We start from the raw sequence: 25000 nt of genomic DNA, 5'->3' as shown, positions 1-25000 counted from the left end.
AGGTACCACGCTGTGACTGCACAAAGCGAGTATGGCTGACTGCTAGGTATCTATGTTACACACATTGTGTATTATGAGTTGGTGGGTGTGTAGGGTATCTGCAAGCCAGGTATTGTATTCTTTGGTGAGGATTTGCCTCTCAAGTTTTACAGCCTTCAACGACGAGACTTTCAAGCGTGCGATTTACTTCTTATTATGGGCACGTCACTAGAGGTGATGCCATAGGTTATGAGGTGTTGTAGAGTGTGATAAGCAACGCAATTTGTACAGTCTAGTTTAATAGAATTGAAGTTTACTTCATGTGTCTCTCTGTCTGTCTGTCTGTCTGTCTGTCTGTCTGGGTGTCTGTCTGTCTCAAATATCTGTCTGTCTGTCTGTCTGTCTGTCTGTCTGACTGTCTGTCTGTCTGACTGTCTGTATCTGTCTGTCTGTGTATCTGTCTGTCTGTCTGTCTGCCTGTGTATTTGTCTGTCTCTCTGTCTGTCTCTCTGTCTGTCTCTCTGTCTGTCTGTCTCTCTGTCTCTCTGTCTGTGTCTGTCTGTCTGTCTGTCTGTCTTCTGTCTATTTGTTTGTCTGTCTATTTGTTTGTCTGTCTATTTGTTTGTCTGTCTGTCTGTTTGTCTGTCTGTTTGTGTGTTTGTTTGTCATTTACCATTTTTTTCATTCTGTTGTGTTGTTTATTGTTGTTAACACAGGTAGAGCCATTTGCTGGTCTTGTCAATGCAGTTCGATATCATGTTCCTCGTGTTCTTTTCAATCGTGACCTTGTTGGTCCATTCAGTGAACGTCGTAAACGTCCATCGGATGTCGTGTGTCGTGGAGACCTAACAGAGTCAATATACAAACTTGTAGACTTGCTTGGATGGACAGAAGACTTAGAATTAGTCATGAAGGAAGCACAAGCAAGTCAAGCTGTTGAGTCTTCAATAGATACTGACAAATGCAATGGCTTCCACTCACAACAGAATGAAAATTAATTAACAACATTGGATATTTATTATTGCATTCTTATTTATTAGATTTTATCACATTGATATGCTTGTTTAATAATACATTTTTACGTTTATTATTTTGATATTTTGCTGGACACGAATATACTAAGTGTAATGTGTGGGCTACATACTGTACAATGGATGTGTCAATGGCTTATCCGGGACTTATTTCGTCACTGATGGAGACGCACAAACAAAAGGGCGTGCGTCGTGGCGACGACGACGCGAAGCCTTCGAAAACGAGGAAGAAACGACGTCACTCTCAGAGACAGAAGAGTAGGAAAGTAAGCGACGACAGCACACAAGAGGCCCCAAACGGTGCCATGAAGGGTAATGCAACGACGTTTGTGGTCTAGCCATAGCCAGTCATGGATTTGTTGATTATTTTTAGTGCGCTATGAGTTTTCTGAACTACCAATAGGATTTCGACGTTATTTCCCGCCGGAGGTGAGGAGAGCGAGAGCAGAAATCTTGAGCGGTCACGTGACCGAGGGACGCACGAGTAGCAGCAGCCACAGTAGTATCGAAAACGATCAACCGAAAGTTAAACAGGTTACTCTCACTGCGGCGCCGTGTCCGTGTCCCGAAAGAGCGACGAACTTGCGCTGTGTTGGTGCATGTAATGACATCTGCTCTCATCAGAGAGACACAGAGACATCTGATTGGCCGAGACGAGTTGTCCGTGGTAACGTGCGAGCGCCAAAAGACGCAAGCAGTACAGTGAGATGGAAGTTGAGTGGTGATGATAAAGTGGTAGAACACTACAAGGCAGAGAGAAGGAAACGATATGAAGATGACTTCCAGATGAGGAAACTTAGTCTAACCATGAAAAAAGCAGAAGAACAAACTTTAGCTGCTAAGGGTAGTAAACAGTAGACAACCACTGCCTCTAGTATATAGTGTAATATTTTCATAATATATTCTGTATTATGTAAATATTTAATTAATTTAAAGATAAAGTTTGCCTTGGTGGTCAAGACTGTTGGCGCATACATCACTGAGCGCGCGCGCTACCGATGGATGCCGTGGTGGATGGCGTGAGTCTAGAGCGCGCGCTGTCAGCACCTCAGCCGTCAGTTCACCTTTTGCCTTGCGCCATCAATACTGACGGCCCGTGCAAAGTGGATCAGTACTTTAACACGACTTTTCAAGCAAATGCAGACAGCGACAAGCTCACAGGTTTGCTGTTGCTAACGCACGTTAGCTAATTATGTATTCTTGTCATTACATTTCGTTATCACTAAATATACATTAAATTAATAAACGAAGTTTAAAATGTAGAATAGAGCGAAGTATGACAGTAGGTACGTTTGTTTGTCAATGTGTGTGTGTTTGTGCGCGCATGCGCGTGTGTTTAATGTACTATAACACATTAATTATAAATGTTCATATGTATGTCATATAATCTCTTGGCAATATAAAGCATGTCTGTCTGTTTCTCGGTGTCACCAAACTTCTGTTTGCAGTATATCATTGATTCCAATAGACTTTACTGCCTCGTTTCGCGGCCGACCACTTCGAGGCGAAGACATCACGTTGCCACACGGTTTCACAGCAATCATACTTAGAGAAGACAAGAAGCCACTAACAGACAAACAAGTGAGAAACATGTCGACATCAATAGAAATCTATTGCCCCATCACTTCAGCTCACTGTGTAGAGCCGACACTTCAATGTTCAACACTCATTTAAGACATTTCGTTATTGGAATTTAGACAAGCCAACGAGTGGTGATGATACGATCCGAAAGGCACTCGACTGGCTGACTCTATCTGTTGCAGTAAGTGTAACTGTCTGTCTGTCACTCTGTTTGTCTGTCTGTCTGTCACTCTGTTTGTCTGTCTGTCTTGTCTGTCACTCTGTCTGTCAGTAACCATTGCATTGCATTATACAGTAGCTGATTAGACGTATAACTATTTTATTATTAAATATAATTAATATAATATAACAAATAATACGGTAGTTAATATGATATAATATATAATAGATAATATATTAGATTATATCTGATGTTGCATCACGTGTGTTCCAGTGTGTATGTAGAACGAGTCTAATCAAATATATTATTGTGTTACAAATAAAAAATATACAGTAGTAGTAAATATAATATATTATACAATAGTAAATATAATATATTATATACAATAGTTAATATAATCACTAATTAATTGCAATTGATAATATGGTTTGCTACATGAAGGGCGGATGTACTCTATTAGTCACTGATATCCCACACTGTGTGACTACATGGTAGTGACCCTGTTGTTGTATCATTGTGTGTAGGTTCATTCTCCTGTCAACAGCGAGGACACTGACAGTTGAACTACTTCCGTTCATAGCAACACGTTTTGTTAGCCAATGTGGTTAGACGATTTTTCAAATAGACAAGAAGCTGGTTCATTAGATCTCTCTTGTCTTCGTCTGTTGATTCGATTTCAACAGAGATACGTGTACTTGTATCGTTGGTGTGGCGTTTTGTGGTCGGACTGTCGGCCAATTTTATGGTCACGTGACACTGTAATGTGCAATGTATTGCTGATCGTTCTTGACGAGGTGATGGAGTTTGTTGATCGTTTGTTGTGTTGTTTGAGTGTGATCTTGTTAGTGCTCTTCGTTTTCGTCTTGTGTGAATCCATGTGTTGCTGTGGGCCGTGCAAGTAAATGTGATGTTGCCGTCACTGTCTCTGTTTGGAGTGGCTGGTGTGGTTGAAATCTAAAATCAAATTTAATAGTTATTGTGTGTAGCAATGTCTGGTGTCTGTCTGTCTGTCTGTCACTCTGTCTGTCTGTCTGTCTGTCTGTCACTCTGTCTGTCTTGTCTGTCTGTCTGTCCAACAAATGACCTGCAATTCTGTCAAAATTGATATCAACTGTTGAGCAACATCCTCAATACTCAAACGTTCTGCACGAACACAGAACGACAACGGACTTCGTGCTGGACGCTTCTTCGTCGTTCCAGTTTCCACCTGAATAGCAAATCATCATCACCAGCCACACACACACACACACACACACACACACACACACACACACACACACACACACACACGAGGCCATCTGATCATACCGGACAGTCTAGCAACTCGTGGAATGTCCATGCAATAGCCCATCGATGTGTTTTGCCTTGAACAAATGTAGTTGTCCTCACACTGACACCCTACACATACAATGTTAGATGAGTGGTAAAGGATGTAAGGCAAGATCAACCTGAGACTTGAGTTCTCGAACAAGAGGTTCAACACTTGACTTCTTTCCTAGCATCGATGTATACCATCTGAACACAAAGAAACGGCAACTATCAGCTGTGTAAAAGTGTGTGTGTGTGTGTGTGTGTGTTAAGTACTGAATTCTGCAAAACTAACTACGGCACTAAACATCATTTCCACTGTTAGCTTACCTTATTCTTGTTTTCAGCTTCTTGCTATCACTAACAATCGATCGTACAAAATCCACTTCTCCCCCTTCTGTCACCATCTCTGTTGTCGTCCCTCTGCACATAGTCGGCCCCTTCCGTCGTCTCTCTGTTCTATTTTTTCCTTGTCCTTGTGCCTCGTCTTCAGACCAATAGAACGGAGGGTTACACATGCAGAAATCAAACTCCGACTCGTCGTCAACAACTGCACATAAAATGTCATTTGGTCCAACAAGTCGGACGTCAATCAGATGACCAAGTTTATTGTCCTGCACATTACGATCTGCAAACTCCTTCGACACTCCATCAATCTCAGTAGCCACAAATTCCCATCCATTTCTCTTCGCACCAATAAGAGCGTAAATACAAGAGGCTCCAGTTCCAATATCAATGCCTTTGATAGTATGACCACGCCCCCGCACTAATTTCAGTAGATCCTCTATCCACAAGATGTAATTGAGTTTCTGTGGTACAGTCGGGATGAGAGTGTCATGTGGCGGCATGCTGAGAGTCAGATTGAAGTCTCTGTGAAGAAAAGCTTGTGTGAGGGTCAGGACGGCTTTGTTGTCTCGGAAATCGATTGAGGAAGTGTCGGTCAGGTGTTGAGACAGTGGAGGGTAGCTCTGTGCTAAACGAGTGAAGTCTGCCTTCTCTTTGTTTCGGTAAATATTCCGATGATGCATATGGGAGTCACTAATATAGTTTGGAGACTAGCGCGCGCGGCCTGTGTGTGTGTGTGTGTGTGTGTGTGTGTGTGTGTGTGTGCGCGCGCGCGCGCAGCTATATGTTGAATTAATCATACAGACACTCACATACGGAAAAGAGAGACATGCATGCGCACCATCCAGCCTCCTACTTCAGCTACCTCGTACTGTACGTACTGCAAACTATACTGAACACAAGTTCTAATTTCTCTCTAATTCAGTCACTTTTGTGATGGAGGAACTTTTGCAATCATAATGCGAGATACTGATATCCATCCTGTATAGCCATTATACGTTGTTGATGTAAATTTGTTACAGTATCCAATGTTGAATCCAATTGTGACTTGACCTGCTGGAATGTTCTCACAGTATCCCTCAATCTGTCTGTGACGGAGAGGATTATCATTAGCTGGATTACCATACACAACTCCCTCAATAGTCATAGGTCCACTGCACTCGTTACCATTGAATGTAAAATACCATCGAGAACAGCACTCACCACTGGAGCATTTAACCCTGAGATTTCCTGCATATGCAACATGTAGAGCTGAATTGCTGTCAAGTTTCCTAAAATTACAGTTCTGTTGAAAAGAAAGCAGAAACAAGTCACACGTTGATAATTGCAATCACAAATCGAGTTGGAATAACCTGAATCAGACTGCTGTCCTTATGATCATATCTATTCCACACACACTGTTTCCAGTTGAGTGTCATAGCTTCTCCTTTCTCTCCTTTCCTTCCTGTTTCTCCTTTTATCCCTCGTGGACCTTGTGGACCTTGTGGACCTATCTTCCCAGCATTACCTTTACTGCCGACATCTCCAACTAATCCTCTCTCTCCCTTTATTCCTTTCTCTCCTTTCCTTCCTTCTTCTCCTTTTATTCCTTGTGCACCAGCATCTCCAACTAATCCTTTCTCTCCGTTCATCCCCTTTTCTCTTTCTTTCCATCTCGTCCAGATGATCCATTAACTCCAGGTGATCCAAGTGTACTCCAGCAGACACACATGTCTACTCAGTAACAAAATCAGAATAATATATTTTAATTACTACTTGATGTATCATCATAACCTGCTGATTTCTCTCATCTGACACACTTTGACCACCACAAGTAGCAATGACTTGAATGAGCACAAGAACTGTCACAAAAAATGAAAACATGATGATGACCGATATCCTCGATACTGATGGAGCTGGTGAGCTTGCTCTTATATACTCCTCCTCACACACCCTCACATCCAAGGGGGGTTGCGTTTCAATGGTCTCAACCAATTTCCCCATTCCAATCCCCTCCCCTGTCAACTTCCTGTTTAAGAGCTCACGTGCTGTTGTCATAATGAGACATCATTGTCCAAAGAGCACTCACTCTATTTGCCACACTTCTCACACACTACCGCCTACTGCAACTATGCTAACGTGCATGTACCAAATTTACTAACTAACTGCAGCTCACGTCTCACCATAAAAACATACATACCTAGGTTCATGTTCATGTTCATGACGATTCAGCAACGAGACTCCTTCAACCTCTTAAAGGCAAATAGAGCAACAGCTACCAGTTGCACTGTAAAATATGCTACAGTATTGATTGTAGCAACTAAATCTTGGTTTCCGTCTTCAATTCATCTAGTGCAATGACCACTTGTTTATTCGCTGCCGGATCAGATGGAGGATTGCTCGGCCATATCGAAGCAACGAACAGAAAGCTTGTGCAGTAGACACGCGAAGGCCAAATACTCGCGCCAACGTTTAAGTTGAGCGCATGCGTACTATTTAGGGTCAAGAACTCCGAGGCATCCTAATACGGGATTTTTTCTTGAAACACATTTTTTGCAAAAAAACGACATCGAAGGAAGAAGCGAAGTATGACGTCAGACGTAATCCGTATTTGTCATCTATCATGTTCATATTACATTTTAGGAGTTGAGTCTGTACCTCGCAGACGAGGTTTGTTGAGACTTTATTATGACGTGTCTGATGAGGACAGAACAGGACAGTCAAATACTGATACTGACGGACCTCATTTGTCTTTCTGTTTGCCGTCAGTTATTTGTTGTCTGTCTGTCTGTCTGTCTGTCTGTCTGTCTGTCTGTCTGTCTGTCTGTCTGTCTGTCTGTCTGTTGTGTTGTCTATTCTTCAAATTGATGTTAACTTATTATCAGCCTGGTTCAGAGACAATTTGATGATGCTAAATGGAAAGAAATCGAAATTGGTTCTATTTCGAAATTTCGTGATACAATTGATCGTTCTTCTTTATCAATTACTGTGGATGACGTTGCTCTCAAACCAGTAGACTCTGCAAAATATCTGGGTGTTATTTTCGATCACAATCTGAATTGGCGTCCCCATTTGAGTTCCGCTGTGAAGAAAGTTGCACGAAAATTAGGCGTTTTATACATGCAGGTCATTCAAATTACTCAATATTCCTGCTCGTGTGGCGTTTGTGCGATCGATTATTCAACCGGATCTTGACTACTGTTCTTCTATTTGGAATGATGGTTCTGCTGGTATTTCGGCTAAGCTTCAGAGAATTGAAAAGAGATGTCTACGAGTCCTCGATGGTCGTCGTGGTAGGGAGCCACTGGCAAAATATGGCCTGAGCACCTGCAAGACACGTCATGCTTTCTACTTAGGATCTCTAGCTCATCGCAGTTTCTATTCGCTGGCTTCCAGTGAAATTTGTTTTTGATTCGAGAAGGCGGACATCAGCAGCATGTATGGCACGCGTCTCTCAGCATCGGGAGTCATCCTCTCACGGCTGCACGCTGAAGCCCTGCGCCGTACCTTCTTATATCGGGCCCAGTGTTTCTGAAACTCGCTCCCTTCCTCATTGAGAACGATTTCAATAGAGTAGTGTTTAGATATCGTCTAAGGAACTATATCTGTAAGCTTGATTAGATTTAGTGTAATTAATAGTGTAAATAGTTTCTTGTAAGCATGGTTCCCGGAAGATCGGCCACTGTGTCGAAGGGATTCCCGTCGTAAAATAAAGTCTCAATCAATCTATCTATCAATCTGTCTGTCTGTCTGTCTGTCTGTCTGTCTGTCTGTCTGTCTGTTTGTCTGTCTGTCTGTCTGTCTGTCAATCACATATATTTGAACTTTTATCTATGATACATTTTGCAATGCAGGGTACTATGTACTGTCCAACTACTACTAGTGTTCATCAACTAAACTAAGCTAAAATAGAAACTCGTGTAAAACAAAATGAGGACTACACTTAAAAACTACAGTGTACAAGCAAAGCCTCCAGTACCAGCTAGTGGCTGAAGTACTGGGTGGCAAAGAGGTCACATCTGTTGTCTTCAGACAGCGAAGATAGCTTTTTAGAGATGACTCTAGCATTACACTTCTGGAGCTAAATAGAAAAGCGTTTGGACCAGAAGTCGATAAACTCCACAGTGTTCGGTCGTCCCACTTTGTCTGATGACTTCTTTGATAATTTGCACAGGAGTTTCCACCCATCAATCCCCCAAGCTCCAAAATGCTCCATTACCAGTGGGGTTACAGTGGCAATTATGCCACCTGGTAATTGCTGTTTGCTGTATTTCTCTTTCTTTCTGTCTGCTCTCCTTTCTGCAGCGGCACCACTAACACCAGCAGATGATGAAAAGATGTCACTACTCCATGAGTGGGCGAGGGAGATATCTAGGTCAACGTTGTTTCTAATGTCTGAGTTAAAAATACGATGTTCGGTCTGTTGTCTGTGGTTGTATAACGACTCCTCGGCTCCCTGCGGTGGTGGATATGCAACCCACGGAAACAATCAGACCAGATGGACGAAGTCGATTCATGAGACCATACCGGCCCTGTTTGCCTGTCTGTCTGTCTGTCTGTCTGTCTGTCTGTCTGTCTGTCTGTCTGTCTGTCTGACTGTTTGCCTGTGTGTCAATACATATATTTGCATATTGCAACTGCTAGTACAGGCTAGATATTGTCCAGTGACCAAAGGTCACTAACAGCAAAGCAATTAACGAACTACCAATTGTTTGTAATAAGAGTCTAAATCTAATTTACTAGTTTTAGCAAGTCTACACAATTTTCTTGACAGCACTCAGGCATTACATTGCTGAAGAGCGACAGAAAAAGCTTGACACCAGAGAGACTTGAATTTCTGTCTGTCTGTCTGTCTGTCTGTCTGTCTGTCTGTCTGTCTGTCTGTCTGTCTGTCTGTCTGTCTGTCTGTTCATTTGTCTATCTGTCGTAATATGTTCACTCTTATTATTTGGTCATGGGCAGCTAATATCTAAGCAGATAGTATACAGAATAAATTTTAAGTAGTTAATATGTTATACGCATGATGATATGGACTGTCTGTCTGTCTCGTCTGTCTGTCTGTCTGTCTGTCAAATTGTACAGAATCACCTAGAGACTACAGGTATCAACTACTGAACCAACTGAGAACTACTAAAGAACCCAAAGAGGGTCCAGTTATCTGTCTGTCTGTTTGTTCCTTTCTCTGTCTCTGGTATCCGTTTGTTCATCTGCGTGTGTCTGTTTGTCTGTCTGTCTATGGGCGTATTCGTTTGGGATTCTAGAAACAGATAGTTTGGAAAGGACTACTATCGTGTTTGATTGGGCACCTTTCCTTTCCGGATAGAATGAACAGTTTCCCAAACCTTTGCGGAAACAGATAGACTGGAAAGGTATTACGCTGTTCTATTGGTAGCTTTTCTGTTTCTGAAAAAGAATAGAGCGGATAGACTTTATCAGGAGCAAAGAAGCTCCTGTTCCAACCTATCCTACCATCAGTATGGATAGAAAGGATAGAAAAATCATCTAGACGTGTAAAACTTGCATCTCTACCAGAGTTGACCTTCCAAATCAAAGAGCTCGCTCTGAGTAACATTTCCAGACCACTATTTGTGCTTAGTCTGGATTGCCCACCCAAAAGTTGAACGGCAGCTGATTTCTTGTGTTTGACAGAACAAACTCCTGAAGAGTTAGTAGACATTCTAACAGGTGGAAAAGTAGATGAAACGGCTATGACAAAGAACATGCACACCTGGGGTGATTCTGACACAGGCACTGATTCTACGCATGCGCATAGTTCTGTTACCGTCTCATCTATTTCGGAAAAGGTCTGTTCGATTGGTAAACGTGCCCTGTCTTGATGTCTCTTTCCACTCTATCCAACCTAGCCTTTTCCAGAAAAAGATGGTCCCAAACTAATACGCCCTATATGTCTGTATGTTTAGTCCTCTGTCTGTTTACTGTTTGTCTGTTCATTCATTTGTCTGTCTGTGTCTGTCTGTCTGTATGTATGTATGTATGTATGTATGTATGTATGTATGTATGTATGTATGTATATCTGTCGAGCTGACTGTTTGTCTGTTTATGTATCAATTTGTCTATTTCATCAATCTTCCTTTTTGGAGTTAAACGTATTGTTTGCAGGTAACTTTTACAGATAAAATGTTTCTACTGATGGACAGAGGATCTCTGCTCACAAAGCCAGTTGCTTGCTTGTGTTCAACAGGAAACCAAGCAGCCTAAGTAAGACCATCTCTACATGTGCTCATTCACACTAGAATTTGATATCAATTTGTCACAATTGATGTTTAGAAATTTATCAACCATTACGTGTAACTGCAAGGTGTTAACATATCACAGGTTTGTGCCAGACAGTAAACACTGAGTAAAAGTTAAATTTTTATTATTTTATTGCAACAAGTAAATGAGATTGTAGATGTTAGAATTTGCATTGGTAAGTCAAGGTATACTGTAAGATGGTAATCATCATGCAGACACTCCAAATGTGATTGTTGTTGTTTACTAAACTTTGAAATGAAATGTAATATAATCAGAATGAAAATGTTGGGTGCACGTGTGGACCCATACATTGAAAGTGCAACATCTGAGGATCTTGTAGAGTGTCACCCATGTCCCACTTGTCTAATGACAATAAGTGGTTGAGTTTGACTTGTAAAGGTGTTATGTTGTGTTTATGGTAATTATTTGTTGTACTTTTTTTACTGATCTGGTGGGGTGATGGTGAGAGGAAGTGATATGATGGCAGTTGGTGTAACTGTGAGATGGCAGACTAATCGACTGTTTATACTGTAACATAGTGACTGCACTATATATGAGTGACTGCTGTTGCTGTTTTAGATTTTATGAAAGTTTCATTGAATGATCTTAAACATTTATGAAATTATGTTTGTTTAGTTGTCTCTCAGATGGAACTCCACGTGCTGTGAGTTGATAAATTGGTGTGTGACGATTTGGGAGATCAATGCAAAAGGGTGCTTTTCAGACAATGACATCTCATCTGTAGCAATTAGCAAATTATATGAGCTGTTGGACAGGAAGTTGGAAAGGGGGAGGTTGGTAATGGGAAAGTATTTGAGACCATGTTTGGTAGATGACCTTTGCACACATTACGTGGAAATGTTCTATTTCTGACTAGAACGCAACTCTCCCTCGGATGTGAGGGTGTGTGAGGAGGAGTATATAAGAGCAAGCTCACCAGCTCACTTCATCAGTATTGAGGATATCGGTCATCATCATGTTTTCATTTTTTGTGACAGTTCTTGTGCTCATTCAAGTCATTGCTACTTCTGGTGGTCAAAGTGTGTCAGATGAGAGAAATCAGCAGGTTATGATGATTCATCAAGTAGTAATTAAAATATATTATTCTGATTTTGTTTACTGAGTAGGCATGTGTGTCTGCTGGTGTACCTGGAGTACCTGGATCACCTGGAGTTAATGGATCACCTGGACGAGATGGAATGAAAGGAGAAAAGGGAATGAACGGAGAGAAAGGATTAGTTGGAGATGCTGGTGCACAAGGAATAAAAGGAGAAGAAGGAAGGAAAGGAGAGAAAGGAATAAAGGGAGAGAGAGGATTAGTTGGAGATGTCGGCAGTAAAGGTAATGCTGGGAAGATAGGTCCACAAGGTCCACGAGGGATAAAAGGAGAAACAGGAAGGAAAGGAGAGAAAGGAGAAGCTATGACACTCAACTGGAAACAGTGTGTGTGGAATAGATATGATCATAAGGACAGCGGTCTGATTCAGGTTATTCCAACTTGATTTGTGATTATAATTATCAACGTGTGACTTGTTTCTGCTTTCTTTTCAACAGAACTGTAATTTTAGGAAACTTGACAGCAATTCAGCTCTACATGTTGCATATGCAGGAAATCTCAGGGTTAAATGCTCCAGTGGCGAGTGCTGTTCTCGATGGTATTTTACATTCAATGGTAACGAGTGCAGTGGACCTATGACTATTGAGGGAGTTGTGTATGGTAGTCCAGCTAATGATAATCCTCTCCGTCACAGACAGATTGAGGGATACTGTGAGAACATTCCAGCAGGTCAAGTCACAATTGGATTCAACATTGGAAGCTGTAACAAATTTACATCAACAACGTATGATGGCCTTACAGGATGGAAATCAGTATCTCGCATTATGATTGCAGAAGTTCCTCCATCACAAAAGTGACTGAATTAGAGAGAAATTAGAACTTGTGTTCAGTATAGTTTGCAGTACGTACAGTACGAGGTAGCTGAAGTAGGAGGCTGGATGGTGCGCATGCATGTCTCTCTTTGCCATATCATTAACTCAAATTTATTGTACACGTGTACCTGCAACATTCGTCAATTGCAAAGTTACAGAACAAACGGTTTCTCTGAGATATTGCTCATTGCACCTTGCTTTCAGCGACTTGCATGATCCTATGTAATATGTAAAAGTCTAAGAAATTTTACTGCTAGCTTAATTAATTAAACAAATAAGGTATACGGGCAATTAACTTCGTACAGTTTCTTAGCCCCGGATGCTTTTCTGCTAAACGTTTCTGCTTCTTTCTTTGACTTTCTATCATATTGGAGTGTTGATAGACCACGTCAGTTTACAACGACATTTAAAACGCTATGACATCACACCAATAAAGTTGTGAGTTTTGTTTTTCTAAATTTGTGTTAATTATAACTTTTTATGGTGTTGTATGGTAATACAGTAGCTACTAAATTTCAGTTTTTTTGTACAAAATTTGTAGATGGTGAATTGAGTTGTGGGTGTGGCAGTCTTAGTTTATTTATTTTATTTATCTCTATTTACTTAGTTTATTTTATTATTTTATTATTTTGCTATGTGTGACAGATGTTAATTAACAATGTATATCTATAGTGTTCTGCCAGGCTTTCACAGGATTTAGCAACATTGCATCGGCGGAACCAGAAGCACCTGAGAGTCTGGGGGCGGGGCTCTGTATTCATGAAACATTTAGATCACATGATATTTTATTCTAACCTGCACAGCTCATACTGTATGATCATGACGATAATATTGATATCTGCGTACATTAATGATTTAATTAATATGTTGCCCATGCATTTAGTCACATACAATTGTCACAAAAGTTTTTTCAGTGATTCACTGAAACTCAGTGTCACGATCTGCTCTGTCAAACAGGCACGTGTTCTTTAGTTTGTACAAGTGTATACAACTTGGTGAAAGTTGTAGTTGGATAGTGGAGGGTCTTGGATTGAGATCCACATGCAGTGGATACAACCATTCAACGTGCATCCTAGATATGTAACCATGAATGATTACATGATCACGTTCACCACAACAACAGCACCTTCCACTGTGCTGTAGGGAAACCGCTGTTCTGTGTAAGTCAGTAGTTTTATTTCTTGCACGTGTTGTGTTCTGCCTCAATAAAGTGTTGAGCTACATGTTACATAGTATCAGGGTCCACTCACTTGCTTATGCTGACTAGAATGGATGGTCAATGGCATGTGTGTCTATACTACGTGTAATATGAGCAGAACATGTGTATTGCTTACCCTCAAATCTAAAGAGTTACTTACCATATATTTTTATGTATTTGTATTTACATACATTTTTGCCATCCAATTTATTGATATGTAAATGCAAGGTATCTTACTAGCAGCTTGTTGGGAGAGGCAAATCAAAGCATACTAATTACATTTTTAACTAACATGCAATTACAATGTTAATTAATTAAACAAAAGCTGGCGGTTAAACCTTTCTTGTTTGATGGTGTTGTGCAGATATGACTGCAAATCATGTGACAGGAGAAAATAAATGTTCACTTGTTAGTGGTGTGGCAGGCAGTCTAGGAACAATTGCAACTACTGTCTATGGTGCGGTACAACTTTAGAAAGGTATCGGTATTGTTTCATGTGTACTTGCTTGAGGTCGCTGTAGACATGCTAGTAGGTATGAAAGAGTTAGAAGAAATTAGCAGTCACCAGAACACATGCAGCTATAGACCAGTAGTGAAATGTTTTCTTTTACAATGTTTACCATCTTTAACAGATTGTATTATTTTGATTTAAACGTTATCTGGGAGTGCTACAAAAAATAAGAGACTGCGGCTTTCATTAGAAGAAATAGGTTAATACAAAACAGCATTGCACTACAGTACAATGTTGTGTAGAGTGAGTGAATTATGTATTGGGAATCGTGTGTCTGGAGCTTGCCTTGTAAATTACATTTTTACTATTTAGTTATAGTTAATTCAATTAAGTAAATTACGCACGACTTACTGTACTGCAGATGATCATTGTACAGGAAAGTTTCTGACATTGTAAGCAAGGGGTGATTAACCGATCGATACGCTTTACAGTGTGAGGTATATGATGTATTTATTGTCAATGTGCAATGGTTGATACATTTGATCTGCTGATTGATTGTACACGATACTTTAATTTGTAAATTGATTGTACACGTTTAGATTGAGTGACTCACGGTGACACAATAACTTGTCTGTTTGTCTGCTTGACTATTTACATTCTTATCGTATTGTTTCAGGTAAAATGATGTTATGAAAATTACTACTAACTGGCAAGATTTTATGGACTACGACTGACATTGGTTGACTCATTGGCCAAAGTGGTATGTGGGATGTATGCAAAGCTACGGATAGAATTCAGTGAATCTAGAACTCATTTTGGTATGGAATGGTTCAGCTATTAGGTATTGCTCTTCACTAAGTGTCACAATTAATATATTAGAAATAATAATTAATTATTTTATATAATAACAATAGTTTGTCATAATCTGTTTTTTGATTGTCAGTTTTTGTTTGCTTGTTTATTTCTTGTCCATCTGTTTATCTCTCTCTGATTTCTTTTTTATTTGTCTTTTTGTTTGTTTGTTTGTCTGTCTGTCTGCAATCTAACTGCCAATTTTTGTCTCATCATTCTTACTGTGTATCTTATCTGTATTTCCTGTTTTACATGACAGTGTGGTGTCTATTGCAGGCTCTCAAAGTTGAAGAAGAGAGAATCAAGGAGGTTGACGAGATGCTTGCTGTTGACGAAAGAAACTGCAAATACAATTTACTGAAAGATATGCAGAGCATGCAGGCTCCAACAGAAGAAGAAATCGAAGTTCTTCAGATCAAGAGAAAGAGACCTGATGATCCACTGGCTCAATATTTAACAAATATGATTATTATATCTGATGAGGTAATACAGTAAACTAAACTTGAATGTACATAAGATGTGAATTATAATGGAAATGCATGCTACTGGTTCTTTTGAATTACTTCAAGTGTTCTGTTTAACACACACACACACACACACACACACACACACACACACACACACACACACACACACACACACACACACACACACACACACACACACACACACACACACACCTGTCCTGTCCTGTCCTGTTCTGTTCAAGAGCTACCGTAAAACGGTTATGCTTGCCTCCAAGAGGCAACAAGTCTAATGAATGAACGTTGTGCTTGCTAGAATTCTAAACATCTGTGAACTGTCAATCCTCCTTTACTTCGGAATCATTTGAAACAATTTGGACATTGGATTGCAGCCTGTTCTTCCCTTATAGGTTTCCTTCTTTTCCATACACTCGTGTCTCGCCTTATCACTCTGTCTTCTAAAGATCCTGGAGCACACCTCACACATCACATCCCTGACTGCCACCGGAGCACATGTCCCCATTCTCTCTCCCCAACGTTCCAAACCATCACGGCACAATGTACTCCATCTCGCTCTCGACCTCACAGCCTCATCATACCATTCCTCCTCTGATACTTTAATGTCTTTAAAATCTCTTCTCATCATATCTCTCCCTCTCTTCTTTGGACCACATATGGGGCGGGGCTGAGGCAACCAACCAAATAAGGTTGATTTTGGTATTCTATGGTCTGGCATCCTAACTAGGTGTCCCAACCATTCCAACATTTTCTTCTTTACTTTCTCAGATGCAGTCTCCTCATCTCCCCACCTCCTCCTCACTTCTGCCATTGTGATGTGTTCAGGAAATGCCCAAGATACTTCTAATGCATTGATGGTGAAAGGTGTTCAGCTTCTTCTCCTGCTTTCTGAGAAGGACTACACACACACACACACACACACACACACACACACACACACACACACACACACACACACACACACACACACACACACACACACACACACACACACACACACACACACACACACACACACAAATGGCAAAATGGCTAAGGAGTTGCCATTAAATGGTAATGCCCCAGCCAGATGGCTAGGTTCCTGTGCACTAAGTAGGAGCTATGGGCCGTGCTAAGCAATCTCCTGGAGCTTGGCCAGGTGCTTGCAGGAGCACCAACTATGATGCCAACTGTGGTGTGGGATGGACTTGTGTGTGTGTGTGTGTGTGTGTGTGTGTGTGCGCGCGCGCGCGCGCGCCTGTGCTTGCGCATATGTGTGCAAGCCATCTCATGATCAGAATAATCATCAGTATGTGACGCTGAACACACTGCAGCCAACACTCCAACAACAACCTCTACATCTATGACGTCACATGTCAGCATACAAACATTCAAATCTCACAGTAAAAGCAGCTAACTTTCTAATCCACTAATGTATGGTGCATGTGTAATGCAAGTTAAGTTTATTGCTTATCAGTTGTTCTAGCTCGATGAATTGCACGCTCCAGTCTGTCCCAGGTTGCACGCGATTTGTAGGTGTTTTTCCACTCTTGCAGCATTGCTTGTGCCTGTTGCTTTCCTGTTGCATGTTTCTTTTCGATTTTTGAGATCTCATATTGCATCAGCGGCTGTGGCTCAAGAAAACTGGCTACAGCTTGCCAGTCAGAGGCAATGCCTTGTGCTGTATCTCTAAGCTTATCCTCCGAAATGCAGTCAGAATCTCCTAAAATGCATAACAGCAACCAATTGCAATGCATCCTTGCAGGACATGTGTACATGTGCATCATGTAGCTAGGCCGTGTCTATATTATTAATTATGATAATGAGTGACCGCTGTGCTGCCATTGCTAGTTTGCTACATATCATGGACATGTTTATCTGTCTGTCTGTCTGTCCAACGCATATGTTTGAAACATGAATCTAGTCTCTGTCTGTCTCTCTGTCTGTCATGTCATGTCAGTCTGTCTGTCTGTCAGTCTGTCTGTCTGTCAATTTCATTTATTGAAACACAAACTCTACGTTACATTTCTAACACTAAATGCAAGCAATCTACTGAGTTCAGCTTTAGTTTAATGCAAACTACTTTGATAGTCTCTATTGTGTATGTTCTCATCTACTTCTCCAAGGAAGACACGTGTCAGCTTGTGGAGGATGACTTTAGCGTTACATCATTGCAATATTATTGACAATTTTTTTCCTCCAAAAACCTCTAAAGTCAGCGTCTGTCTGTCTGTTATGTCTGTCTGTCTGTCTGTCAAATTTGTCTGTCTGTCTGTCTGTCTGTACATGTTTGTTTGTCTGTCTGTCAATACCTATATTTTCAAACATTCTGTCTGTCTGTCTGTCTGTCTGTTTGTTTGTTTGTCAGTCTGTATGCCTCCGTTTTGCTGTCATTCTCTCTCTATGTTACATAAAAAGCTAATTATCAATCTGCAAATGCAGTTAGCTAGAGCACATCCTGGTGCATTCCATCACTGATAGTTATATGTCACTCATAACAAGCATGCATCTCAGTGACTACAACACAAAAGTATATACCATCCCAACCTCTTTGGCTGTCCCTCTGCATCAGTTTGGCCATCTCTTCGCCTGTCATAAAGAAACTACACAACTCATCCGACACTCCGCCAGGTGCCTTCACATAGTCTCCAGTACTGTTCACAGCACATGCCATCTGCTGCTCAGTATAGTGACACGGATCCACTCGTAGCTCTGCTATCTGCTTAGGACTCAAGTACCCTCGTCTGATTTCACTCACACATTTCAGTGTTTCCAATGATTGTCCAATGTTATTCATGCAAGTGTGGAGGAGATCTTGACACTCGGTGATGCTGTCTTTAGGACCTCGAACGACGACGTTTACAGATTCTCCTTCATCTAAGATTTCAATAAGGCACTCGTGAGGGATGGACGTTTGTGTCACTTTTATTCCGGTTTGCCACGAGGTTGCAGCACGCCGGAAAGTAGCTTTGATGTTGATTTGAATAAAGCTGAAGGCTGCAGCAGATAGATTATTGACAGGAAAGTGAAGACTGCGGCCGATGTAGAGTGGCATGTTTGGATTCGGCTGCCACATGGCATCTCGATTATTACTAAGAAAATCACTAAGAAACTGAGAGGAAACCTAAACAAAACAGTTTACAAATTTCAATAATTAATTTACTGCATTTATTAAATATTTTTAATTATTTATAATAATTAATTTAATTGATATTAATTTTAATATTTAGTATTTTGCTATGCTTACCTTACCTCAACATTATATAAAATACGAGACTGTTAATTAACTTATTGATATTAACTATTTGACATTAATAATAACAATAATTGCTGTCCTACTGTATTGTATACACTACACCTCAAGTTTCAATTGGGTGATCTTGAATGTCTATTACATCTGCATGCATGCAGGGTGCTGTAAAAAGTTTACCATACAGTGTATAGTACCTTTGATTCAGATTTTTTGGACATAACTTAGACAAAGATTCACTTGTTCAGAATGCTTGTGTGTGTTGATGTAGACCTCTAACTAAGAGAAAATGTAAATTAAGTTAATAGATAGAAACAATATATACATATAACAAATTCATACCTACTGTACATTTGCTCATATACACAAACAGACTGACAGACAAACAGACAGACAGACAGACTGACAGACAGACTGACAGACAGACTGACAGACAGACTGACAAACAGACTGACAAACAACACACATGCACACACACACACACACACACACACACACACACACACACACACACACACACATAACCAGACACACAGACAAACAAGTAAGTGTGCAAGCAGATAAACAGACTGTGCAGTTAGTTGACTTGACTGCTTGTCTAGACATTTATGATTATCAGGTAGCAAACAAAATTCCTATTATACATACAACAACACACATTACTGATACAGCACTCTATGTTTCCAGTTGCAACACACCCACTAGGCACCTCACAGTTTCCTGTTGCAACTGCTCAGCCACAGATACTCAAACAAACAGACAAATGAAGCGGATTTGAAGATTGCGTCAATAAACTCTTAGCTACACCCGGAACTGTTCACACAGTAAACAAAACATGCAGCAGGCAACGTCACCTACTCCAAGGCATTCACAAGCGGAGAAATGCTATCACTCTGTAGAGCTGCAATGTTACCCTGTAGAGCTGCAAGTCACGTGCGTCAATTACACTTAGTTACACTTAATTACACTTAATTAATTAAGTAGATAGGTTAGACCATCAGAGCAGTCTACACATGTGTAGCCGCATGTGTAGAGATGTACGTAGAGATGGTCTGTAGACAGCTCAGTAGGATGCTACAGTCTCGTGTAGTCAGCCTCTGATGCGCAAACAAAATTACTGTCCCGGATAATCACGTGACATAAAACTGGCTGGGTGGTTTCTTATCATAGCGACGCTCTTCGTTGGCGTCTTTATAGGATGGTATTTTCACGTCTTCGTTTCTAAACGTAAACTGTCCAATGTTAACCGCCTTTCAGTTCGAGCTTCGAAAATTCAGGTGTGACGTCATCACTTACCAAGCCAATGTGTGTGTGTGTGTGTGTGTGTGTGTGTGTGTGTGTGTGTGTGTGTGTGTGTGTGTGTGTGTGTGTGTGTGTGTGTGTGTGTGTGTGTGTGTGTGTGTGTGTGTGTGTGTGTGTGTGTGTGTGTGTGTGTGTGTGTGTGTGTGTGTGTGTGTGTGTGTGTGTGTGTGTGTGTGTGTGTGTGTGTGTGTGTGTGTGTGTGTGTGTGTGTGTGTGTGTGTGTGTGTGTGTGTGTGTGTGTGTGTGTGTGTGTGTGTGTGTGTGTGTGTGTGTGTGTGTGTGTGTGTGTGTGTGTGTGTGTGTGTGTGTGTGTGTGTGTGTGTGTGTGTGTGTGTGTGTGTGTGTGTGTGTGTGTGTGTGTGTGTGTGTGTGTGTGTGTGTGTGTGTGTGTGTGTGTGTGTGTGTGTGTGTGTGTGTGTGTGTGTGTGTGTGTGTGTGTGTGTGTGTGTGTGTGTGTGTGTGTGTGTGTGTGTGTGTGTGTGTGTGTGTGTGTGTGTGTGTGTGTGTGTGTGTGTGTGTGTGTGTGTGTGTGTGTGTGTGTGTGTGTGTGTGTGTGTGTGTGTGTGTGTGTGTGTGTGTGTGTGTGTGTGTGTGTGTGTGTGTGTGTGTGTGTGTGTGTGTGTGTGTGTGTGTGTGTGTGTGTGTGTGTGTGTGTGTGTGTGTGTGTGTGTGTGTGTGTGTGTGTGTGTGTGTGTGTGTGTGTGTGTGTGTGTGTGTGTGTGTGTGTGTGTGTGTGTGTGTGTGTGTGTGTGTGTGTGTGTGTGTGTGTGTGTGTGTGTGTGTGTGTGTGTGTGTGTGTGTGTGTGTGTGTGTGTGTGTGTGTGTGTGTGTGTGTGTGTGTGTGTGTGTGTGTGTGTGTGTGTGTGTGTGTGTGTGTGTGTGTGTGTGTGTGTGTGTGTGTGTGTGTGTGTGTGTGTGTGTGTGTGTGTGTGTGTGTGTGTGTGTGTGTGTGTGTGTGTGTGTGTGTGTGTGTGTGTGTGTGTGTGTGTGTGTGTGTGTGTGTGTGTGTGTGTGTGTGTGTGTGTGTGTGTGTGTGTGTGTGTGTGTGTGTGTGTGTGTGTGTGTGTGTGTGTGTGTGTGTGTGTGTGTGTGTGTGTGTGTGTGTGTGTGTGTGTGTGTGTGTGTGTGTGTGTGTGTGTGTGTGTGTGTGTGTGTGTGTGTGTGTGTGTGTGTGTGTGTGTGTGTGTGTGTGTGTGTGTGTGTGTGTGTGTGTGTGTGTGTGTGTGTGTGTGTGTGTGTGTGTGTGTGTGTGTGTGTGTGTGTGTGTGTGTGTGTGTGTGTGTGTGTGTGTGTGTGTGTGTGTGTGTGTGTGTGTGTGTGTGTGTGTGTGTGTGTGTGTGTGTGTGTGTGTGTGTGTGTGTGTGTGTGTGTGTGTGTGTGTTGACGGTGTGTGATGGTGGTGGTAGGATGCGGATCTGACTTGTGATTCTGGTGACTATAAGATGGTGATAGTAGTTCGAACTGATCTGAAGATGGGAAAAGGAAAGATTGCGGCACAGTGTTCACATGCTGCAGTTGCTGCATATAAGAGTTTGCTGAGATACAATACTGAGGTGGCTTTCATTGCTTGGTCTGTTAGTCTGTTTGTTTGTTAGTATGTGTTTGTCTGTTTACTTATTTTGTTTGTTTGTCAAACTGTTTTTTCGATTTTGTTTGTTTGTCTGTCTGTCTGTCTGTCAAATACATATATTTCAAATCCAAAGGAATTTCCATCAAGAGCTTAAAAGCTAGTCTTTAAGTTAAGTAGAGTTCCTCTAAATCTACAACAAACACTTAAGGCTACAACAGATGTCTGTCTGTCTGTCTGTTTAGAGTTAGATGTATTACGAGAAAAGCATCTAGTGCTTGGCTAGAAGCAATTCCAATGTCACGAGCATACGCAATGAATCCTAACAAATTTCTCTTAGCATCACGTTTGAGGTTAGGTCTGCAAATGCCATTTAGCAATTGGATTGCCCAATGTGAGTGCGGCAAAGATGTCGATAAAGAAGGCTATAACCTGCTTACCTGCAAACATGGCTGTGGACCGGTTTGGGAGCGCAACACCATTTTGTCATGTTAGAGTGAATGTCGTAACGAGCTTCAAATATTTTGTACCACAAAGAACCATGAAACAGGTATGCAGAGTCAGAAAATCGTCCAGATATTGTGTTTCTTGATTTGGAGTTTGGGAAAGATATTGAACTGGATAGTTCTTTGGTGCATCCATGGACTCTTGATATCGTCAAACAATCAGGGCAGGTAGATGGCTGTGCAGCACTGAAGAGAGAAGAGAAAAAATGGAAAAATCCGAACAGGAAGTTTTTCTGAGTGGCTCAACACCCACAATCATCCCTTTAGTCTTTGAACATTTTGGTCACTGGGGCAAGTCGGCAGAATTGTTTCTACAAGAACTGGCCAACAACACAAAAGCTATTGGAGATACCAAAACAACAGTAGAATTTCTCACTGACTGGATATGACATCTTTCTGTTCTATTACAGACATGTAACAGCCAAGTTAGCCTTGAACATCCAGATCAGAGCGCGCATGAAGCGCGAACTCTACAGCCAAGTGATCTTACGAAAAATATCTTGCCTCTCACATGGTCAAGTAGAGATAGACAAATTTAGAGATAGGGATATTCAGTTTTTAATCCATTAGGTCTGAATTGATGAACAGAGTAATTGACTGAAGTGGATTTGTTGTTTTACTTCTAAAGATTTGCTTGTTGTATCTTTAAAGTTTAAATCAATAAAACAATCTGTCTGTCTTTCTGTCTGTCTGTCTTTCTGTCTGTCTGTCTGTATGTATGTATGTATGTTTGTCTTTCTTTCTGTTTGTCTGTTTGTCTGTTTGTCTGTCTGTGCATACGTAATGTTAGCGATTGTTATTGGTAGAGTAAGAGTTCAAATAAAACAATCTGTCTGTCTGTCTGTCTGTCTGTCTGTCTGTCTGTCTGTCTGTCTATCTGTCTGTCTGTCTGTCTGTCTGTCTGTCTGTGGAACATGGAAGGAACAATGAAGCAGACTTTAGAGATAGATGGAGGAAGCAACTGTCTGTAGTTGTACAGTCTTGCAACTCTCGCATGATTTTTGAGAAGTTGTCAAAGTTGTCTAAGTGCAACTTTGATAACTTTACATGCTGTATAAGATGAAACATTGGCGGGAATTTATTTTGGTGGTTTGCTAAGAAATTGAGGAAAGAGGATATTGGCGGATTGTATTTTGGCGGTTGGACACATTGTTGTTTGGTAACTGATATACGTCTTACCATAAGTAGTCTTGATGTGTTTGTGGTTGGCAGCTGTGTTCGCGTGGCTCATTTCCCTAACTTACTGTAATGTCTCCAACTACTTCATAGGCACAACAGACGGCAAGCAAGGATTACCTACCAGCTTACTGATCCACGTGCCTGATGACGTCAACATATCCCGGAGGCCAAATTAATGGCGGATTTTATATTGGCGGTCGCAGAAAAATCCACCAATCCGCCAAATAAATTCCCCGCCAATATTTCATCTTATACGGTATGATAGAGACATTCAACATTTTGTCCATTGACTGTTATTGTTGTGCATAAAGTTAGCGCTTGTTATTGGTAGAGTAAGCGTTCAAATAGAACAATCTGTCTGTCTGTCTGTCTGTCTGTCTGTCTGTCTGTCAAATTTTCATATATTTTTATACATCAAAGCTAATACAGGTGAAACTAAAGTAACAGCTAATGAACAACAAGTGTCACAACTACAAATAACAATTAGCATTAAAAAGCTCCCCTACGGAGCCTACAAACCGAAATTTAGTTTACTGAATTGAAAGTTGAACAACATCTAAACTGTCTGTCTATGTAGATACGAGCGTTATAGTTGTTCTGCAGTGTCTCAAAATACTCATTTATTACAGTTGCTATGTCACTGGGAAAACGCTGCTCAGCCAAAGGTTGTGCTAAAAGCTTCGAACGAAGATGAACTGTATGGTGCACATTATTGCCATTACAGACTGTCTGTACTTCAATGTCCTTTCTTTCCGCGTGTAGCAATCAACTTGCCATTCAAGCACAACAGGCTGGGTTAGAGTCACACATCATACGAGATGCAGGTCGGACGCAGATTGCTCGCGGATCAAAGACGGTTGTTGGCATCGGTCCAGGTCAGAGTATGACTGGAATGACAGGCAAAGCCTTCATCACATGTGATCATTGGTTCTACTCTGCAGGTCCAGCTAGTGTCGTGGATCGAGTGACAGGATCTCTAAAGTTATTGTAGGTCATCTTTGATTAACATTAGTTTATTGTTTGTTTCTATTGTGGAAATACAAATGGCAGCAGTTATTGTATTGTGATGTGTCTTCATGTTGGATGGGCAGTGTGTGACGCTAGTTTGTGTCACTACTTTCCTATGTGAATGCATATGCTGGCTGTGATGTACAACTGACTCTAGGGCTACCTGTTCGTACTCTAGGCTGTAGGCATGTCTGTCGGTTCTGTTGTCTCTCTGTTTGTGTGTTTGCTGTTTGTGTTTGGTTTTGTCATTCTTTGTTGGTTGGTAGGATAGACAGATGAACACACAAACAGACAATAGACAGACAAATACACAGACAACGGACAGACAAACAGACAGACAATGGACAAACAAATAGGCAGACAGACAGACAAACAAACAAACAGACAGACAGACAAACAAACAGGCAGACTAATAGACAGACAGACAGACAGACAAACAAACAAATAGACAGACAACAGACAGACAACGAACAAACAAATAGGCAGACAGACAGGCAGACAAACAAACAGACGATGGACAGACAAACAGACAGACAGACAAACAAACAGACAGACAAATAGACAGACAAACAAATAGACAGACAGACAAACAAATAGACAAACAACCAACAAACAAATAGACACACAGATAGACAGACATACAAACAGACAGCCAACCA

General features: G+C 41.1%; 8 protein-coding genes and 1 long non-coding RNA gene across 11 annotated transcripts in view; 6 read left to right on the top strand and 3 right to left on the bottom strand.

Annotated features, from left to right (window-relative positions):
• The window catches only part of LOC134180597 (NAD-dependent protein deacetylase sirtuin-3-like), a 4540-nt gene extending 3422 nt beyond the window's left edge, over positions 1–1118 (top strand). The window contains exons 4-6 of the mRNA XM_062647788.1: positions 1–29; positions 94–213; positions 696–1118. The exon at positions 1–29 is cut by the window's left edge and continues 19 nt beyond it. Coding sequence (XP_062503772.1) covers positions 1–29; positions 94–213; positions 696–977 — 431 coding nt within the window. The 3' untranslated portion in view covers positions 978–1118. The remainder of the gene's footprint in view (positions 30–93; positions 214–695) is intronic.
• A 52-nt stretch (positions 1119–1170) lies between these two features.
• Positions 1171–1961, top strand: LOC134193330 (uncharacterized). Its single transcript, XM_062662162.1, has 2 exons — positions 1171–1322; positions 1384–1961. Exons 1-2 carry the CDS (start codon positions 1172–1174, stop codon positions 1866–1868), a joined length of 636 nt encoding a protein of 211 aa, XP_062518146.1. The 5' UTR covers position 1171; the 3' UTR covers positions 1869–1961.
• Positions 1962–1997: 36 nt separating this feature from the next.
• Positions 1998–3513, top strand: LOC134185287 (ribonuclease H2 subunit C-like). Its single transcript, XM_062653071.1, has 4 exons — positions 1998–2171; positions 2479–2591; positions 2653–2772; positions 3276–3513. Exons 1-4 carry the CDS (start codon positions 2009–2011, stop codon positions 3312–3314), a joined length of 435 nt encoding a protein of 144 aa, XP_062509055.1. The 5' UTR covers positions 1998–2008; the 3' UTR covers positions 3315–3513.
• LOC134185277 (RNA N6-adenosine-methyltransferase mettl16-like) lies at positions 3316–5090 on the bottom strand. Its single transcript, XM_062653060.1, has 5 exons — positions 4390–5090; positions 4200–4266; positions 4060–4149; positions 3836–3958; positions 3316–3705 (listed from the first exon to the last, which is right to left on the bottom strand). Exons 1-5 carry the CDS (start codon positions 5085–5087, stop codon positions 3316–3318), a joined length of 1368 nt encoding a protein of 455 aa, XP_062509044.1. The 5' UTR covers positions 5088–5090.
• Positions 5091–5187: 97 nt separating this feature from the next.
• On the bottom strand, positions 5188–6731 carry LOC134188855 (collagen triple helix repeat-containing protein 1-like). The gene is made up of 4 exons (XM_062657062.1): positions 6584–6731; positions 6178–6245; positions 5757–6117; positions 5188–5689 (listed from the first exon to the last, which is right to left on the bottom strand). The coding sequence occupies exons 3-4, from the start codon at positions 6033–6035 to the stop codon at positions 5330–5332; spliced, it is 639 nt and encodes a 212-aa protein (XP_062513046.1). The 5' UTR covers positions 6036–6117; positions 6178–6245; positions 6584–6731; the 3' UTR covers positions 5188–5329.
• Positions 6732–10410: 3679 nt separating this feature from the next.
• On the top strand, positions 10411–12567 carry LOC134188272 (collagen triple helix repeat-containing protein 1-like). The gene is made up of 5 exons (XM_062656472.1): positions 10411–10602; positions 10672–10719; positions 11275–11704; positions 11766–12125; positions 12193–12567. Exons 3-5 carry the CDS (start codon positions 11615–11617, stop codon positions 12550–12552), a joined length of 810 nt encoding a protein of 269 aa, XP_062512456.1. The 5' UTR covers positions 10411–10602; positions 10672–10719; positions 11275–11614; the 3' UTR covers positions 12553–12567.
• Positions 12568–12880: 313 nt separating this feature from the next.
• Positions 12881–15602, top strand: LOC134194975 (uncharacterized). Its single transcript, XR_009972273.1, has 4 exons — positions 12881–13005; positions 14130–14243; positions 14893–15057; positions 15345–15602. It is a non-coding gene; the product is annotated as an uncharacterized LOC134194975 (long non-coding RNA).
• A 1268-nt stretch (positions 15603–16870) lies between these two features.
• On the bottom strand, positions 16871–19735 carry LOC134191545 (uncharacterized). 3 transcript variants are annotated; one of them, XM_062660182.1, is made up of 4 exons: positions 19489–19735; positions 18977–19058; positions 18077–18653; positions 16871–17252 (listed from the first exon to the last, which is right to left on the bottom strand). In XM_062660182.1, the coding sequence occupies exons 2-4, from the start codon at positions 18998–19000 to the stop codon at positions 16993–16995; spliced, it is 861 nt and encodes a 286-aa protein (XP_062516166.1). In that variant the 5' UTR covers positions 19001–19058; positions 19489–19735; the 3' UTR covers positions 16871–16992. The 3 variants fall into 3 exon arrangements, with proteins under 3 accessions (XP_062516166.1, XP_062516160.1, XP_062516152.1); XM_062660176.1 differs by having other exon boundaries at positions 19638–19731; XM_062660168.1 differs by having other exon boundaries at positions 18977–19735.
• A 183-nt stretch (positions 19736–19918) lies between these two features.
• Positions 19919–24394, top strand: LOC134191534 (peptidyl-tRNA hydrolase 2, mitochondrial-like). Its single transcript, XM_062660158.1, has 5 exons — positions 19919–20084; positions 21488–21634; positions 23963–24030; positions 24096–24208; positions 24275–24394. Exons 1-5 carry the CDS (start codon positions 20019–20021, stop codon positions 24322–24324), a joined length of 444 nt encoding a protein of 147 aa, XP_062516142.1. The 5' UTR covers positions 19919–20018; the 3' UTR covers positions 24325–24394.
• The last annotated feature ends 606 nt before the right edge of the window (positions 24395–25000 follow it).

This window comes from Corticium candelabrum, chromosome 1 (genome assembly GCF_963422355.1).
Source record: "Corticium candelabrum chromosome 1, ooCorCand1.1, whole genome shotgun sequence".
Lineage (NCBI taxonomy): Eukaryota > Metazoa > Porifera > Homoscleromorpha > Homosclerophorida > Plakinidae > Corticium > Corticium candelabrum.
This window is presented reverse-complemented; position numbering and strand designations above follow the sequence as displayed.